The 20,267-nt window shown below is 38.5% G+C and overlaps 1 protein-coding gene across 3 annotated transcripts in view; it reads left to right on the forward strand.

Annotated features, from left to right (window-relative positions):
- CLIC4 (chloride intracellular channel 4) overlaps positions 1–19,517 on the forward strand; it is a 55,487-nt gene extending 35,970 nt beyond the window's left edge. For all 3 annotated transcript variants that reach the window (XM_038377703.2, XM_043506047.1, XM_043506048.1), the window contains 3 exons: positions 6,343–6,449; positions 13,990–14,171; positions 15,480–19,517. In XM_038377703.2, the coding sequence (XP_038233631.1) occupies positions 6,343–6,449; positions 13,990–14,171; positions 15,480–15,644 (454 nt within the window). In that variant the 3' untranslated portion in view covers positions 15,645–19,517. The remainder of the gene's footprint in view (positions 1–6,342; positions 6,450–13,989; positions 14,172–15,479) is intronic.
- Positions 19,518–20,267: the final 750 nt, after the last annotated feature.

The raw sequence follows: 20,267 nt of genomic DNA on the forward strand, positions 1-20,267 counted from the left end.
TGAGCTAGAAGGGAGGCAGGATATGTAGGCCTTGCTAATAAGATTGTATTTGTATAACTGAAAATGGGGCCCCACTTCACAGAACTATATATCCGTGCATTAATATTAAATCATTAGGGAAACCTATTTTCTGGTGATCTCCTTATGGTCTTTTGCAAGATTTGTATTTGCAGACATTCTTCTAGAAGTAAAAGACATGGCATTCAGCCTTTAGATTAAAATGAAAAGTTCATTTCAAGTAAGGATGGTAAATGTCAGTGACTTGCATGTTTTCCATTAGAAAGCTTTTACTCATTCCTTCCTACTTTTATTGAATAAGAAAAAGGATAATCCATTGTATACTTTGCAGAATCAATCATATCTATGTACAAGTTGGCAGTAGCTGATTTTTGCAAGACTTTCTATGGCTTGGGCCCATCTTGCCCACGATAATATGCTCCCCGCTTCTAAATGTGTTCTAAGGTTGAGCCTTAAATCTGTCAAAATTGTTATGGAAAAATGTGAATACATGTTTTGTTCATTAGATTATATAGTGTGAGAGCAGGAACCTGTATCAAGTACCCTTTAAATGCCAACTGGCAGGCTGTGGTGTTGATCAGACATGGGTAGTCTCTGGCTAGCTGAGCTCTCTCTCCTCTGATCCCTCAGGAAGAGGAAGGATTTCTGGAACATCACATTTTTCTTCTTCTCTTGTTCGGAATCTTGAGGTCAATGACCACGTATCTTCTGGGACAGATGGTTTTTAGGTGACATGTTTTTAAAAAGTCTTCTTTCCCTTCGGCTGGCAGGACTAATGGAGCAAAGCAGACTGTGTATGGCTGTGTATAGTTGTTCTACTGTGTATAGAGCCCAATTTTCCATTCCCTGAACACTGGATTGCAGTGATAAGGGGGGCAGCTTTCCACTGTAATCCCCCTCTATTATGTTAAAAGTGCCATGTGCTTGATTGTATATGCTTGCTCTAGAAAGCAGAAGTGTGTAATTATAGTCTCTACCCCAAGGTGATTTAAGAGAATCTGGAGCAGGACTTGTCCAGTTCTCTACAAGTAGAAAATTCATTGGGACAGATAATGTACTTGACTGTCCATAAAACAAGTTGTCTCTCTTTTCCAAACACACACTTCTTGCTTTTAAGAGTGTTTTGAATTAAATTAACATCTGCGAGCATTTTCATATCTTTTTGGGGCGACAGGCACTATGTAGATGTAAGAGTAAATGAACTGAGGTATTTTTATCCCACATAGGAAAGGGTCAGAAAGTTAAGGTTACAAAAAGTCTGTTTCTTTAAGCTGAGAACTATTAACATCAAACATACCAGTTCATCTTAAGCTGTTCTTGGAATAGAAAAGAACCATTGTGTCTATTCAGTCATCTGAAAAAAGGAAGGTCAAAAGGGATTGATCAATTACCAGTGAGATGGTTTTATTAGTGTACAGTAAAATAATCTCTTGTTGATCAGAAAGCAACTTTATTTTTTAATCTAATTTTTTTTCTGATTGGATTTTATGTTGTAAACCACTCTCTTGAGTTTTGACTACCTTTTTGGGCAACATACTGTAAGTGCTGTCCTTACCTAATGTGTGAACCCTATGTATAATATGCAGGGGTTTGCACCAATTTTAGATGAGTCTAGGGACAGTGAGTGGTCTCCAGTTAAAGGTGGGCTTGAGTAAAACCCTGGATCTCAACCGTCAACTCTGAGGGTGTTCAAAGTCTAGGATAAACTTCTGTGAATGGCCTCTCTGTGTATAATTGGTTAAATCAAGAACTCTGATCCAAACTTTGAGGTAGTTGACATCATTGAGCTCGCCCTTAGGCTATGTCTGCATTGCAATGAGAGCTGTGACTTCAGCACATGTAGAGGTTATTTGAGATTGCTTTGAACTAGCTAGCTCAAACAACAAGAGCAACACCACCACGGCAGCCTGGGCTCTGCAACCCCACCCAGGATGTGAGTATATACTGAAGTGGCTTACTTGTGCTGCTGTCCATGCTGCCTTGACTTCATCGCTATTGGTTTTTGAACTAGTTAAATCAAAACTAGTTTGTGTATGTCTGCATTCGCTGCATCCACACCTCTTATTGCAATGTCGACATACCCTTGGGCTTTGTCTACACTAGCGCTTTTGTCAGCAAAACTTTTGTTGGTCAAAAGGTGTGGAAAAAACTGCCTCCCCTCCCCCAACCAACCTAAGTTTCACTGACAAAAGTGGCATAGAGAGGCTACACGAGATCTTTCAGCAGCGCAGCTGCAATGGTCCAGCTGTCCTGCTGTAAGGTCCATAGTGTAAAGGTAACCTAAGTCTCAATGGCTAGTCCACGAGAGGGAGGGATCTGGGAATTAAGAATTGCTATTAAAATCCCTTATTTTGATATTAAGTGACTAGTAGGGGAATCCTCTGGGGGAAAGGAACAAGTGAGTGGGTGGTGGTATTGTGGTTGGTGCATTGTGGACAACACTACTGACTTTGGCCCTGTGGGAAGGTTCCAAAACTCACTTCAAACATAGTTCTCATAGTTGATTAACATTAGACAGTGACACATTCTCTTCAAAACACTTCCCACACATTAGTATTACTGCTTACTTTGCACAGAGATATTTGATAGGCATATTTTTAATTGCTTAACATGTTTTTTATAAACTATTTTCAAATTAGTTTTGATGCTCCTGATCAAATTACATTACAACAGAACTTAGTAAGGTTATTTTTTTTTAATACAAGACTGTAGTCATTTGCTCTGTCTCATGGCTATTGGTTTTGGGAGATGAAAGTTGAAAAAACTACATATATGGCAATTTTTTAAACCAACTGAATCTCAGTTGAGTAACCAGTATCATTTGGGAAGAGAAACATGGAAAACATTTTTTGTTATAAATTTGTCTAGTCTCACAAAAGGCAGCAGACAAGTAATACATAATATGAACACATTTGGTTCATATTTTAGGGAAAAAATAAAAGGACACTAATACCGAAAATCTCTAAAATGAGAAATTAAATATAACTTCAGCAGAAATCTAGAAAGCTAGTCAAAATGTACATCAAGTCACACATTGACTGAATAGTCCAATTTTCATGTTTAGGAAAAGTATCAGTGCAGTCTTGACTTAAATAAGTATAAGTTTGCCTGTCATTAACTAGACAAGAATGAGCACTATTCTTTGTTCAATGTAACTGACATAGCAATATTCAGGGCCAACCTAAGGAGTGGGCAATCAGGTGGCTGCCACATTGTTCCACCACTCAACCCTTTCCCTGGCTCAGGGCACTCTAAACATCCTCAGGCAGGCCCTGACAATATTGCTTGTATCGATCAAGAGATTCCAGTTACACAGTGACAGGGAACCTTTTAAAAATATCCCTCCTTCACAGAAAAGAGCAATAGGACAGAGATATCAGTATTCAAAAGAGCAGAGTGTTTCCTTTTGCACAGGGTTGTGCATTAACATTTTTGTTTGTAAAGCTTAGCTAAGCATTTTATAGTCTCCTGATCTTTACAAATATGTAAATAACATAAAATGTTAAAGGTCTGCTGGTGAACACGTAACTAAAACCCACAGCCAGCTCAGAAATGCTAACTTTGTGACTCTCGATGTAACTGGATACCCATTTTACATGCTGTATATAGGTTTTTTTCATATTCTCCAGTGGAATTGGCAGGTCTTCTGGTAATCCTTATCGCAGAAATAAGCACTAAAGTTCTTCAGAATTCCAGGTTCTGACTCGTATTATAGATAGTTTAGTCACATTGAGATAAGTCTAAAGAACATTTTAAAGGGGAAGGCACTTGGGTTAAACATAATTTGTTTTTTTTTAAATTCCTTGCATGTTGATACCAATTTAAGTTAAACAGTGAAAGGTAAACTCAATTTTATTATGCTGTTCGGTATTTGCAGATCATTGAGTTTTACAATGAAAGTAGAACAGCCAGTTTCACATTTGGCAGTCAGTTTTATTTTCTGATTCTGATGGCATTGTTTCAGTGCAACATTGCAGCTGTTTAAATCAACAGTTTATTGATATTTGTTTTAAAAAAACACTACCAACATTTCCATTTGGATCTTGTAAACCTAAATTTTGATCCTGAAAATGACTAAATTGTGGGTGTGTTTTTTTTTTAAAGGTGCACATAATATAGAACAAAAAGAAAAGGAGTACTTGTGGCACCTTAGAGACTAACAAATTTATTAGAGCATAAGCTTTCGTGAGCTACAGCTCACTTCATCGGATGCATTTGGTGGAAAAAACAGAGGGGAGATTTATATACACACACACAGAGAACATGAAACAATGGGTTTATCATACACACTGTAAGGAGAGTGATCACTTAAGATAAGCCATCACCAGCAGCATGGGGGGGAAAGGAGGAAAACCTTTCATGGTGACAAGCAAGGTAGGCTAATTCCAGCAGTTAACAAGAATATCAGAGGAACAGTGGGGGGTGGGGTGGGAGGGAGAAATACCATGGGGAAATAGTTTTACTTTGTGTAATGACTCATCCATTCCCAGTCTTTATTCAAGCCTAAGTTAATTGTATCCAGTTTGCAAATTAATTCCAATTCAGCAGTCTCTCGTTGGAGTCTGTTTTTGAAGCTTTTTTGTTGAAGGATAGCCACTCTTAGGTCTGTGATCGAGTGACCAGAGAGATTGAAGTGTTCTCCGACTGGTTTTTGAATGTTATAATTCTTGACGTCTGATTTGTGTCCATTCATTCTTTTGCATAGAGACTGTCCAGTTTGGCCAATGTACATGGCAGAGGGGCATTGCTGGCACATGATGGCATATATCACATTGGTAGATGCGCAGGTGAACGAGCCTCTGATTGTGTGGCTGATGTGATTAGGCCCTATGATGGTATCCCCTGAATAGATATGTGGACAGAGTTGGCAACGGGCTTTGTTGCAAGGATAGGTTCCTGGGTTAGTGGTTCTGTTGTGTGGTGTGTGGTTGCTGGTGAGTATTTGCTTCAGATTGGGGGGCTGTCTGTAAGCAAGGACTGGCCTGTCTCCCAAGATCTGTGAGAGTGATGGGTCGTCCTTCAGGATAGGTTGTAGATCCTTGATGCGTTGGAGAGGTTTTAGTTGGGGGCTGAAGGTGATGGCTAGTGGCGTTCTGTTGTTTTCTTTGTTGGGCCTGTCCTGTAGTAGGTGACTTCTGGGTACTCTTCTGGCTCTGTCAATCTGTTTCTTCACTTCAGCAGGTGGGTATTGTAGTTGTAGGAATGCATGATAGAGATCTTGTAGGTGTTTGTCTCTGTCTGAGGGGTTGGAGCAAATGCGGTTATATCGTAGCGCTTGGCTGTAGACAATGGATCGAGTGGTATGATCTGGATGAAAGCTAGAGGCATGTAGGTAGGAATAGCGGTCAGTAGGTTTCCGATATAGGGTGGTGTTTATGTGACCATCGCTTATTAGCACCGTAGTGTCCAGGAAGTGGATCTCTTGTGTGGACTGGTCCAGGCTGAGGTTGATGGTGGGATGGAAATTGTTGAAGTCATGGTGGAATTCCTCAAGGGCTTCTTTTCCATGGGTCCAGATGATGAAGATGTCATCAATGTAGCGCAAGTAGAGTAGGGGCATTAGGGGACGAGAGCTGAGGAAGCGTTGTTCTAAGTCAGCCATAAAAATGTTGGCATACTGTGGGGCCATGCGGGTACCCATCGCAGTGCCGCTGATTTGAAGGTATTTCTCCCTCCCCCCCCCCCCCCCACTGTTCCTCTGATATTCTTGTTAACTGCTGGAATTAGCCTACCTTGCTTGTCACCATGAAAGGTTTTCTTCCTTTTTCCCCCCCCTGCTGCTGGTGATGGCTTATCTTAAGTGATCACTCTCCTTACAGTGTGTATGATAAACCCATTGTTTCATGTTCTCTGTATGTGTGTATATAAATCTCTCCTCTGTTTTTTCCACCAAATGCATCCGATGAAGTGAGCTGTAGCTCACGAAAGCTTATGCTCTAATAAATTTGTTAGTCTCTAAGGTGCCACAAGTACTCCTTTTCTTTTTGCGAATACAGATTAACACGGCTGCTACTCTGAAACCTGTCATAATATAGAACAATGGTTTTCAACCTTTTTTCATTTGCGGACTCTTATGAAATTTCAAATGGAGGTAAAGACTTCTTTGGAAATCTTAGACATAATCTGCATACCCCATGGGTCCACTGATCATCAGTCAAAAACCACTGATAGTGTGTGTTAATAACCTAAGTAGAGAGTACACATTTCTTTGCCTGTTTAATGCTAATAAATACATGGCTGACTGGTCATATTGTTTCTGCTGAATATTACAGAAGAACTGCTGTTGGAATATTTTCCCACAAATGATTGCATCTTTCTGCTTAGGTACTTAAAGCTTTCACCAAAGCACCCAGAATCAAACACTGCTGGAATGGACATCTTTGCAAAATTTTCTGCATTTATCAAGAATTCCAGACCAGAGGCCAATGAAGGTAGGAGACTTCAGTCCTGTAATCTCTAGTGCCTGGGTATTTCATTGGGTTGTGGGAACGGCAATTGCAGCTTTTTTTTTTTTAAGTGCTAATAGTTTTGTACTATTCTCTGTTTACGTCTTTTATTCCTCCTTTCTCCAAGGTAGAACAGGGAATGGTAGAGGTTTTGTGTCCAGGCAGCACTGCTGATGTCCACAAATAATTTTCCTGAACTAGATGTCCCTTAAATCTGATTTTTGTTTTATGAAAGTCCAGGGCTACCCAGATCACCTCTTTGATGGGTGTGTTTAAACTATGTAAAGACACTATTTCAGGGCAAACAAAGGTATTGTATACCATTCTGAGGGCTACACATGCAACGTGGGATAGCACTACTTTCACTTAACCTCACTTCCTTTTTCCTCCTGGGAGAAGCCAATTTCAGTTACTTATTCTGGACTAATTTGATGGTGCTATTAAGTGAGGGATTTATGACTTGCAATTTCTTTGTTACTATTGATACCATTAATGGACCTACCCCTTAATTGCTGGTGCATTTTAGAGGTGTAAAACACACACACAAAGCTATTTTAGTTTGTAATGGCTGACTGTAAATCTGAAATCCTATTAATCAAAATCTCCATGATTGAGCAGGTGGCTTAGTTTTTTGGGTTAATGATCTCAGAACCAATGACTCAGTATCTACCTTGAGAGAACCAGACCAGTTAGGCTGTTTAGTCAAACTGACTGTCTAGACTGTTGTAAATATTCATTCTGGGAATTTAACCGTGACATGCAGCTTCTTTGAAATGTGCAGTGATGCTCAGCTTGTCCCCATGCAGCCTCCCTGTGACATGCTGTAAACTGACTCTGTAGATAGTGCATTTCAATATCTGACTTTTTTAGTCAGATGTACACTAAACTTATGGATGTCTTGATCAGCTGGTCACGCTTTTAAACTGACAGTGTTCCTTTATAGTTAATCACATTTACTTTGAAATATTCTGTGTATTTAGAGATGTATTCTACCCTGGAAGCTTACTTTGGGTTCCCCATTGGCAACTATTGGCCTAATATTCAGAGATGCTAAGTATCCCCAATTCCTGTTGATTTCATTTGAGGCTGTTGGTGCTCAGCACTTCGGAAAATCCAACCCCAGATGGGTAGAGGCAGACTTTGGCTCTTAAACTGTGGACAAAAATTCATTAGAAACAGACCTAGAATTACTAATGCTGTCCTAGTAACTTATCGAAAAGCAGAGATGTGAAATGTATTGATTTGCTGTCCAGGATAAAGTTAAGGACTTGTGTAAAAGCTGAGTTTTAATTTAACCTTTAACTCTGAGAATGAGTGTACTTTCCCATAAACTAGTGCTGAAAATGTTCAATGCCTTCCTGCAGTCGCCTGAAGGCCTCACTCCCTCTCATCTTTGGAACCCACTTTCACTCCCTTCCTCCACTGCTATAAATTTCCAGTTTGACAGTCGTGCCACTGGAAACTGGGTAGCACTTTAAGAGTTAAAATGATCATAGGCTCATTAATGTTCCCTGCAACTTTTCTCAGTCATGAAATTAAAGTATCAGTTTAATGTTAAACAGCTGTAAATTCACATTTCTCTTCCTTTCTGTCTTGTACCTCACTGCTGCTTGTGCCAACCTTTAGTTTCTCTGAGCAGCTCTTCCCTAGTGCTAACTCTGGTCTAGATCCTTTGTCTAGCAAATACAAGCTGCTGTCATCCCAGTTGGTATCCTGCTGTTCAAAGGTCAGTTGCATCCTTTACGTCATCCAGGTAGCTTCTGCCAGCTGGAGGCTTGTAAATCTAACTTGCGCACTTTGCCACTGTGGCAGAGTTTTCATGGGTTATATTTTTAGGTGAAGACAGCAAACATACCAAAAGCCACATAGGGTAAATAAAATTCAAATGCCAATTACAAAAGAGCAAGAAATTAGGCTGGTTAAGTAAACACTCTCGCTCACACTTACTACCAATCCATATGCTAGCACATTAATGAGCAGATGTCTGATAGCCCCTTTCAGTTATTGATACTCTTGTGCACTTACTGTGCTGTATCTGGACTATTAGTGTGATCTGTAATCAGTTGCATACACTTGTTTTTGAAATATTTTTTTACCCTTATAAAATAGACATTAATTTTTAGGGTACGTTTTCAAACTTGTTGGATAATGGCATAATACTAGCTCATGACTTCTGTAACTACACACACGCTGGCTCCTGTTTATTGGGGTTGACATCCGAAGAGGGGTGTGTGTGTGTGTGTGTGTGGGTTTTTTTTTATACAAGAGACACCAAATCTTGGTTAAAATGAAACTGCTAAGGAACTGACTTGATAACAAAGATGGTTACTCATTCCAGAAGACTGACCAGATTTGAAAGTGTGTATTATAGAGTAATTTATTTATTATTAGACTAGAAGCTATCTGGTCCTCTGACTGCTTTAACTTCGAGTGCTTAGTGCTGCTGTTCAAGCATAATTTTAAGTAAAACTATGTCTAATACTTCTTGCATTGTTGCTGCCAGGAATAACTATCTACCGTCACTAACCTCAAAATGACATAACCAAGCCGGACTAAAGGCACAATGGGTTGTTCAGTTTGCAACATGTAGACCTTAGATTAAATTACTTATTGGTAAATAAGAACTCCCAGTTGCCAAGCAACCTTCTGTCCCAGGGACCTATTACAGCAGCTGTGTTCAAGAAAACAATATTCAGAACAACTCTGTTCTGTAGTGTCTCCCTGGTGGATTTTGTTGCTGTAGGTCTATGGACTCTTAACTGTTACTTTGAAATATCATTTAATTCAAGATACAGGCTTCGACAAAATGATTTCAGCATGTCTTAAGAGAATCCTAGTTAGGCAATGCTGTGTTCAAGCAGCATTCAATTGAAATACACCCATGATTTCTTAAAACTCTACTAAAATTTGGGTTTTGGGTTTTATTACTTTAAACTGTCCCCGCGACATAGCGCATGTAACCAGAGCATCCCTGTGTTAATGTGAGCGTTGTGTATAGTTGACACTGACCAGTCTGTGTACTGTTTGTACTGCACTCTGTGAAACAAGCAAGGAGATGGCTTTTAAATTATTTTTACTTTGAAACCATGAAGGGGCAGGTCACAGGGCTAGTTGCACTTCTGTTTCTTGGACGCTCTCCATGCACCGCCTTGGGTGTCAGTACCAATGCCTTTACCTATCCTGGGTAGCATTCCACAATTATCCCACTCATAGACAGGGCTCTGGGCTCCCGTACCCTGTGTATTGAGAGTGCTTACTCAGCAGGTGGGACTGAATTCTGGCATCTGTGGTTCTTCCTGATCAAACAGCCTTCTGAAAACCAAAGTGGTGTTTGTTTTTAACAGCAGGAACAAAGCATTTAGAGAAAAGAGGAGTTTAAAAGTCTTAAACGTGTCTCTATCTTATTGTCTCCTGATGGTAAGCTAAGTAGCCCTACTTTCTTCAGACATCCCAGCATGTGTCTGCATGTCAATCTGATTGTCCCATCTCCCCCCTTCTCCTGAGAGGGAGACTTTTTCAAACTATCATCCTTTTAATCATCTGGTTCCCAGACTTTTCCTGTATTAGCATTCTCTTAACCCTCAAGGGCTTGTGGAGAAGTAGCTTATCTTGAGTCATTGTTTCCTTCTTACTTGTTTTCCTACAACTCTCCATTAAACTAAACCAATATATTCATATAGTAAACATTCCAATAACTAGGTCAACATATAGTAGTAATAAACTAGAACAGAGCAATTTTATTTCTTCTATAAAAAGCTTATTATAAATACTGTCTGTGGTGGAGAGGAGGCTGGTTGTAAACTTGCACAGACTTGAAACTTGCCTATAAAATGTATAGAAGTTTTAGCCGGGTGAAAGGGGGAGATCTTGTTAAATATCTTTTTATACTGATCACCTGAACATGCAGTACCAAATTTCACATAGAGCTTAGTGTTCTTTAAAGATTTTCAGCTGTTTTGGACTAATGGTGGGAGTGATCTGCAAACTTCATATCTGAACTTTCCCAGCATTCGGGATGTTCAGATCCTAGGTTTTGATTTACAATCACTACTTTGGCTTACATCATTTTAAAAAAGGTGTAAAGCTTTAACCTTGCCATGTGAAAAGTAAATAGTAATATTTGGGAAGTGCTATTGCTTTCTGATAACACCCCAAATTTTGAGATTGACAAGCCATGAGCCATGCAGGATTGGACCCTTGAATCATCAGAGGAGTCGTATTTTGTTCCTAAATGGTTGTTGCATGAGAACGCAAGTAAAACACACAATCCTACTATTTTTCTGCAGTGTTTACATTTAGAAAAGAGATAAAATTCCTCCAATATAACCAGTGTTGTAGAACTAGGTTTGCATTGGTTTTATGGGCTATACTGCCCTCTGCTGTTGTCTTTGATTGATTTGCTTTTTCAAGAGTTCAGACTTATCTGCATGCGGAGTTGCAACAAATTTAACATGTGCTTTCAAAACTGAGAGTACCATGGCTTAACCAGGAGATCTTCAGCGACCTGAAACTCAAAAAAGGTGTCATAAAAAGTGGAAACAAGGTCAAATTATGAAGGATGACTACAAAAAAAACATAGGTGTGTGGGGACAAAATTAGAAAGACCAAGGCAAAAAAGAGATTAAACTAGCTAGTGTCAGAAAGGGTAACAAGAAAACATTTTACAAATACATTTAAAAGCAAGAGGAAGACCAAGCACATGATGGGCCCATTACTCAATGAAGAGGGAAAGACAATAATAGAAAATGCAGCAATGGGCAAAATGTTAAATGCCTTTTTGGTGTCACTTTTTTTTTTGGTGAAAACTAAGTGATTGGACAATTAATATAGTGAACGGCAGTGTAAATGGAGTATGATCTGAGGCTAAAATGGGAAAATAAGTTAAGAACTATTTAGACAAGGTAGATATCTTCAGGTTGGCGGGACCTTATGAAATGCATCCTAGAATACTTAAGGAACTGGCTGAAGAGATGTCTGAGCCATTTGCAGTTATCTTTGAGAACTTGTGAAGTCTAGGAAAAGGGCAAATATAGCACCTGTCTATAAAAAGAGGAATAAAGATAACCCAGGGAATTATCGACCAGTCAACTTAACTTCAGTATCTGGAAAGATAATGGAGCAAATAATCAAGCAGTCACTTTGTAAGCACCTAAAAGATAATAGGGTGATAAATAAGTCAACATGGATTTGTCAGGAACAAATTATGTCAAACCAACTTAATGTCCTTCTTTGACAAGGTAACAAATCTTGTGGCTAGGGGGGAAGTAGTAGAAGTGATGTATCTTGACTTTAGTAAGGCTTTTGATACTGTTTCATATGACCGTCTCATAAACAAACTAAGGAAATATAGCCTAGATGCACCTACTATAAGGTGAGTGTACAACTGGTTGGAAAAACATAGTCAGAGTAGTTATCCATGGTTCACAGTCAAGCTGGAAGGGCATATTGAATGAGTCCAGCAGGCATCTGTCCTGGGTCTGGTTCTGTTCAATATCTTCATAAATGGTTTGGATAATGGCATAGAGAGTACATGTATAAATTTTGCAGACAATACCAAGCTTGGCGTGGTTGCAAGCACTTCAGAGGACAGGATTAGAATTCAAAATGATCTTGACAAACTGAAGAAATGGACTGAGGTAAATAGGATGAAATTCAATAAAGACAAATGCAAAGTACTACACTTAGGAAGGAACAATCAGTTGCACAAACACAATGGGAAATGACTGTCTGGGACAGAGTACTACAGGAAAGAATCTAGGGGCGAGAGTGGATCACAAACCAAATGTCACCAATGTAATACTGTTGCAAAGAAAGCGAACATCATTCTGGGCTGTGTAAGTAGGAGTGTTGTAAGCAAGACCTGAGAAGAAATTCTACTCTTCTTAGTGCTGATAGGACCTCAACTGGAATATTGTCCAGTTCTGCGAACCACACTTCAGAAAAGATGTGGACAAATTGGAGGAAGTCAAGAGGAGAGCACCAAAAATGATTAAATGTCTAGAAAACATGACCTATGAAGAAAGTGAAAAAATTGGATTTCTTTAGTCTGGAGAAGAGAAGACTGGGTGATGGTGGGGGACATGAAAATAATCTTCAAATATACAAAAGGTTGTTATAAAAAGGAGGCTGATAAATGCTCTCCTTAACTACTGTGAGGACAGGACAAGAAGTAATGGCCTTAAATTGCAGCCAGGGAGATTTAGGTTGGACATTAGGAAAAACTTCCTAATGCTAAGTAAGCTTAGTTAAGCACAGAAACAAGCAACTTAAAGAAGTTGTGGAAACTCCCTCAGTGGAGGTTTTAAAGAACAGATTAGTCAAATATCTGCCAGGGATGGTCTAGGTTATTCTTAGTCCTGCCTCAGTTCAGGGTACTGGACTAGATGACCTATTGAGGTCCCTTCCAGTCCTATGTGTGTATGATTCTGAATTAGTTAAATCAGAGCAAATCTTTTGTGACTATTTCGGTTAGGAAGAGATTTATGATAAAATAACATAAGCCATTCTTAAATGGAAAAGAAGTGTCCACTCAGGGTTTTGCAGTGATTTAACTAAACTGGTGCAAGCTTGTATTTAGGCCACACTTTAGATAGCAATAAACACTTACAGGTTATATTTTAATGATTTTAAGTTATGTCAAGCTGACAAAAACAAGGAAGAGCTAAGAGTTTGTCTACATGAAATGGGCACTGAAATAACTAAATCAGCTATTAATGTACACCTTTAGTTACTTGAGTGTGTGTATGTGTGGATGCACTTGTTCTGGAATAGAGAACCCTATCCTGACACAGGGATCTCTTATTCCAGAATAAGTGCATTCATACACACGTGTGCTGAAGGTGTGAATTACAGCTGATTTAGTTATTTCTGTGTCAGTTTACATGTAGACAAGACCTAAGATTAAACTTCCGCTTAAACTTCAGTTTGTCCTGTTTTGGTAGATAGCACAAATTTCAATTCAGTGTATAATGCTACCAGCTACCACGAAAGCTGATTTAAGACTGACTTTGCCATAATAGCTGTGGCAAAGGAGACTGAATGTCTCTTTCAGTGTTTTGGCACTGCCATGGGTATCACAGCAATGCACATTTATGTAAGCAGCCTTAGTGGTATGTAGGGCTACATATGTGCCAAGTAACCATTATAAAGTGCATCTGATGTACTACAGTATGTACAAGGAGATGAGTAAAAGGAAAATCTGGACATTGGAATTTTTATAGACACGCACTTCTTTCCACTTAATATACAAGTCCTGAATTCATACTTTTCTTAAAACATGAATTGTAAAAAAACAGATTGTGTCTATAAACTAATCCCTGTTCCATGCATTACCTAGGTGCTTTAAGTTTAGCCAATTCTCTTGCATTACATTACATCAGGAAGAGGATGCAAGAACCAGACGTGCTTCCTGTATAGATATCAATAGCGAATAGATTGATAACTCTTCTTTGAAAACTGCTTTGTGGCTTTCTTTCCTTCCTTCCTCTTTATTGTTCTCACATAAAACTGTATTCCTTTCCTGCAGCTTTGGAACGTAGCCTCTTGAAAATTCTGCAGAAACTGGATGAGTACCTGAATGCTCCTCTCCCTGATGAGATAGACGAGAACAGCATGGAGGATATCACAGTTTCTACCCGCAAGTTTCTGGATGGCAATGAGATGACATTAGCAGACTGCAACCTGCTACCTAAACTACATATTGTCAAGGTAAATGATTTTATTGGGAAGGACTACAGTCATTTCAGTTACATTTCTTATAGTGGATATAATGGCCTACAAAATAATAAAAGTAAAAGATAGCAAAAAAACTTACACTATCCTGGATCCCATCCCATTGCAATGAACTTGGTAAATAAGACTGAATATGTAAGTTTTCATTAAGTGTAACCCCAATATTAACACATTGCATAATAATTTAATGAAAGATTTTTGAAATGTGTGTGAAGCTTCTGTGCCTACCCTAGTTACTGTGAGACCTAACAGATAACTAAGATAAAAAGATTTGTGGCCCAAGTCAAGCCAGGCTTTAATGCGCTGTAGAAACAAGGAAGTCATGAGACTTTAAGAACCATCATATGACTACAGGTTTCAGAATAGCAGCCATGTTGGTCTGTATTCGCAAAAAGAAAAGGAGTACTTGTGGCACCTTAGAGACTAACAAATTTATTTGAGCATGAGCTGTAGCTCACAAAAGCTTATGCTCAAATAAATTTGTTGGTCTCTAAGGTGCCACAAGTACTCCTTTTCTTCATATGAGTACAGTTTTTCCATGTTTCAGTAAGCACATGTTTTTTCTGTCTGTATAGAAAATGGCCTTAGTAATACAAATAAATTGCACAATGCCAAATATAGGACCAGAGGACAAGTTAGACACACCTGGAAAGAGCTGGGAGAGGATAACTCTGCCAAAATGAAGATTTTTCTTTATTACCATAGTCTGACTTTTGTTCCCCTTCTCTTTCACTGTTCTAGGCAGTCTCACACTGCAGATGGAGCCCCAGGTTAAATTTATATGTCAGGTTGTAGCAATAGTTAATCTGTAGTACTAGTTTGCTCATTGTCCTTGGATAAACTGGGCCATCTTGATTATCACTACAAAAGTTTTTTTTCTTCTGCTGATAATAACTCATCTTAATTAATTAGCCTCTTACAGTTTGTATGGCAACTTCCACCGTGTGTGTGTGTGTGTGTGTGTGTGTGTGTGTGTGTGTGTGTAATATATCCTTACTATACGTTCCGTTCTATGCATCCGATGAAGTGGGCTGTAGCCCACAAAAGCCTATGCTTTAATAAATTTGTTAGTCTCTAAGGTGCCACAAGTACTCCTGAAGCATATAGTGTACTACCAGGTCTACATACATACCAGAAGGGCAAGATGTACTGATTTTGATCTTTAATGGAAGTTGCATTGTAGGGGGGTTTGTACTCTGTGAGGATAGTGTGACAAAGAATGCAAGAATTGATGTAACGTAAAGGACATGAAATAGTCATTGTATATATTTTTTTTTGTTCTAGGTGGTTGCCAAAAAATATCGCAATTTTGATATTCCCAAGGAAATGACAGGGATTTGGAGATACCTGACCAATGCCTATAGCAGGGATGAATTCACCAATACTTGTCCCGGAGACAAAGAGATTGAAATAGCTTACAGCGATGTAGCCAAGAGACTCACTAATTAATTAGCACTTGTAAAAGAGATGACTTCTCACATATTCCATAACAGAATGCTTCTCGTAACAGACTGCTCTTTTGCATATAAAATAACAATTTATTTTGCATGAATTTGCAGTTATTCAATGTTACATTGGATAGAGCAGGTACAGTAATTACCTAAAATTCGCAAAACAGGAGTAACGAGGCTTGTTTTTCTTTACCTTCTTTAGCAGCAAATACGAAGATTATCATTAATACAATTTGTGTTTAATGTTGCATTGGGGTACCCTAGACACCCCAGCATAAAGGGTTATTTTTCTCCACTCCTTTTTTTATCTATTAACTATAGCTAAACTTGCAAACATTTGGTCCGTTTCTGTGTAGAACTCTCTTGAAATTCACTAATTGGTCCACAATATTCTCTTGGTATATGGTACAAGAAATATTTATGTATTTTGAAATTTACTACTCTTCTGCATGTAGGATAAAATAGTTATCTACAACATATTGATCTGTACCTGCTTGTCTATCCCAGCCGTATACCAAAGGATCTTATTTCCAAAAAAGCCTTTTGCAGAATACTTGGCAATTTTTTTAACAAGAAAACAAAATACTGTTGAATTACAAACAAAAAACCCCAGAATATGGCCACCACAGACCCAGATATGAATGCCCCAAACTGCAGGAGTTGGGATCTAGGTCTGAATTTTGTTTAGGGGCCTGTCAGAGAAAATGTTTAGGTATGGGCCTTCTGGAGCCTGATGCGCACTAGTTTAAAAAACAAACGGTGCTGTCTGAATGGAGTTTTGGGTCACAGCAGATACAGTTAGCAGAAGGTCATTTTGATGGCGCATCATGAAGAAACCAAAAGAGCTAGACATCCACCATTGGTTCATTTTAAGAACTGCAAGTGGCTGCTTTTTTGGTAGTAAAGAGCCTTTGTTCTGTGTAGGTCGTCTGAGTAACATTTATTTAGGAAAACTGTGCTGTCGTAAACAATGTACATGTAAAGCTTAGGGTTCTAGTTGACAAATAGCTACTGTATATGATAGCTAGGAGTGCAATGATTAGCAATGCAAGACTGAACACACAGCAACTAGAGTAGAAATCTTGAGAATTTTTTTAAAGATATTTTTTCTGAAGCATGTTTAAGTGACCTTTAAAAGCGAATATTTGCCTTAACGTACAGTATGCATTTTTCTAAAAGAAAAGCCCTCTTGTTTTCTCTCTCAAAAATAATGTTCTGTGAAGTGTCAGCCTTTCTATGTATGTATTTATCCCTTGACTGTTACTTGTCTACATACCTGGATGACAGTTTTGCATAACCGTAATCATTGCACTACTATACGTTTAGGTTTGCTGCAGCAACACTGAGGAATAGCACTGCAATTTTTTAAAAAGCAATTTTCAAATATTTCTAAACCAGGGAATAGTTTTCTTGTTTAAAACACAAAGGCAAGGTTTTGATGCATGAAATAAATTACTAGGTTATTTTAGAGGCCATCAAACCCTACTCCAAAGAGCATTAACATATTTTTTGTAATGATACTTTTTTATATTTAACTGATTTTAGAAGTCTGGAAAGTGCTATTCCTTGTAGGTTGTTTTTCTGATATTAAACCTACTGCAATAACATGAAAATGCTCACAGAAACACACTTTTATACACTAACATTTTGGTAAGCACTAGTTTTATGAAAAACAGTATGACTTTCTAAGCATCCTGCTTTTGCTATTTCATATATCCATAAAGTTAGCTTGAAATAAGTGATAGAGTACTCCATATTTGTATACGTGGCTTGTGGTGCCTTTGTCTTGCCTTCTTAGGTCTAGAATTCCATTACTGTAACAACTCTCAATTGCTACCTGTCTTTACAAAGATCGCGATCGATACGCTTAAAATTAAGCCCTATTATGATTTATTGCAGAGGTGTTCAGGAACTGAAAGGAAAATCTACAGAGCAGCCTAGTTAGAAAATGATTTGTAGCCGCCTTGTATTCACTGTATCCTAAAGGCCCATTCGCACCATGAATAAAGTTTGTCTAGCAGTAAAAATTTTCTTTAGGGGTTTAATACTTGCCAGTGCTACATCCAGAGAGGGGAATTATTTCATTTTTTGTCAGATTAAAACCTGGTTTGGTTTTGTTGTTAATAACACATGGAGGATAACAATAGAAGTTTATTGGTTTGGTGCTTTTTGCCTTTGTATAGCTTAAGATGCTCGACTAAAAATGGAATATAGGAATCAGTTTAATTTTGGGTATGATTTAGTCAATTGAAATTAATCTATATTTTAGATCAGGATGGCCCTTTGGAGTTGTTTAATTAGTGATCAGGCCCAATTTTTTTTTGTAAACAAATTAGGCACTCGGTATGCACACAGCTTGTGTGTGTTGGGTAACTGTGGATGCACATGATCATAATTAACCATTTGTATTTACAGTGACCCAGTTTGCACACTGAATTGGGGTAATTGGCCACAAAAAAGCATGCATATACATACTTACCTTGTTAAAATATCAGGCCTATAATCTAGTATAAACCATAGATGCTTTGTAATTTCCCTTGAATAATCTCTTAATTATCATCCTCAAAACACGGATGTTGAATATAATATGCTACAACCAAGTAATTTTAATGGCTGACATGGTTAAAAGCTTGGGAACCAAGTTAAAGCTCCTGTTGTCTCTGGCACCCATTGATGTATTTCTTGTCTTAATACAATGAGCTATTGAGTGTCAGAGATTGGATGGCAACTAAAAGAACGAGCTTTTTCCCTTATAGTTGCAGTTCAAATGAGGCTCTGGTTGGTTAGTAACTGAAAGGGATATGCCATGTGGTGGCCGCTTGCTGACCTCTGTGAAATGAGTTGCTGTCTTTCTGATTTCCCAGGGGATGGGTGATTGCATTGCATTGCATTGCATCACTATAGCTGTCCTATTTGTTGGCATCCTCCGCATAGAGCTTAGTGGAGACTGAATATCTTTCACCTCTACAGGTAGTCCCTCCAGGTCAGAACCGCAGGGCGTTGGCAGGGTGGTGTGTGGCAGGATTAGCCATCTGTGCTATATGTATTTTTTCAGTCTGACCCCAATCACCAGCACTTACAGTAACCCTTATTAATGGGAAACTCCCGGTCCTCATTTCCTCCCACTTTGACTGGAGAACAAGGTATACACATGAATTTGGTTTTTAAACAAAGTTTTCCTTTCTGGAAAGACTTCCTACATGTGCAAAACTGTTTGAGCGGGACACATGTGAACCCTTGAAATGATTTCATGCACTACAAACATTTCCTATGTGTCTCTTTTTCTCTGGCATTCGAAGTCCCACATGGACTACTGTAGCCGTGTAGTTGCATAATTATATTTTTCCCATAAAATTGGTAATTTTCTGGAACGAGTCTGTTTAAACTGATTGAAAAGAATTGTGTGCAGTTCCATGATAGGATAAAGATGCAATCAACTTTCTGTGCTAAAGAATCAAATTGGCTTTTCATATCAAAGGAACAGACACATTAAAAAAAACTGAATGTGTTGAGCCAAACCCACGGATATCTATCTCCATGTAGGACACAGTGGCTAAGAACAGCAAAATGTACACTCTGCCATTCAGATAATGATTTGAATGTGTTAAATGAGAATCTTCAGAACAAAACTTTATCTATCCCAAGTAAACCCACTTAGCTTGTGACACTAATTCTTGCTTTTTGTATGTGGGTGGGATGAAGTGGGGAGAGATGCAAACTCCGAGAACTGGACATCTGGAATTGGAGCATGGTATGCAGAAATACTTGACAAGTCCATACAATTTATTGTAGTATGCTTATGGATCATCTTTTACAGATATACCAGTATATTGCTGGCAGCTAAAAATAAAATTATATTTTCACTACCAAACAGATCTTGATGTTTTTGTGTGTGCACATATCCCACAATTCAAGAGGATGTGTTGTGATGTACTATTGTATACACAATTTTTGTCTGACAGTTAAAGCCAGTGATAGGGCATACCATTCCCAGTTTTGCCATTGGTCTTGTGACCTTTAGGGCAAGTTGCATTTAACCTTGGTCTATCTTTCTGTAACTAGGTATAATATGTAGGGGTTTGGTTTGTTTTTTTAAAAAGCTTTGGTTTTCAAAAACTGAAGACCAAAACATTTTACCAAAAAAGAAACTTTCACTTTGCAGGTTTTTTTTTTTTAAAAAGTCAAACATGAACATGTTGTTGTTGTTGTTGAAAAGCCATTTTTCATCGTGTTCCAACAAAAAATTTCAACCTCAACTGTGGAGGTTTAACTGATACTTTGTTACAGAAGAGAGTTAGGGTCCCAAGCTGGGATACTTTGGTTCTGAGTTTCAACCACACACGTCTCAGGTCTTCTGCTTGGCAACGTTTCAGCCTGAAAACTTCCTGCTTTACTCTGTAACCTGTCAATACCTAGTCAATAAGTCTGGTCGTAAGTCGTCAATTTCCATAGGAAGGTTCTAAGAAAATCCAGGGCATTGCTAAGCTAGCTATTCATCATCTAGCTCACCATGGTGGTGTGAAGTATGTCTCGCATCTGATTTACAAGGAGATTTGTGTTCTGGAGAATGTGCTCCAGGATGCAGTCGCCTACACTCAACATGCCAAACGAAAGACCGTTA

Source organism: Dermochelys coriacea, chromosome 19 (assembly GCF_009764565.3).
Source record: "Dermochelys coriacea isolate rDerCor1 chromosome 19, rDerCor1.pri.v4, whole genome shotgun sequence".
Taxonomy (NCBI): Eukaryota; Metazoa; Chordata; order Testudines; family Dermochelyidae; genus Dermochelys; species Dermochelys coriacea.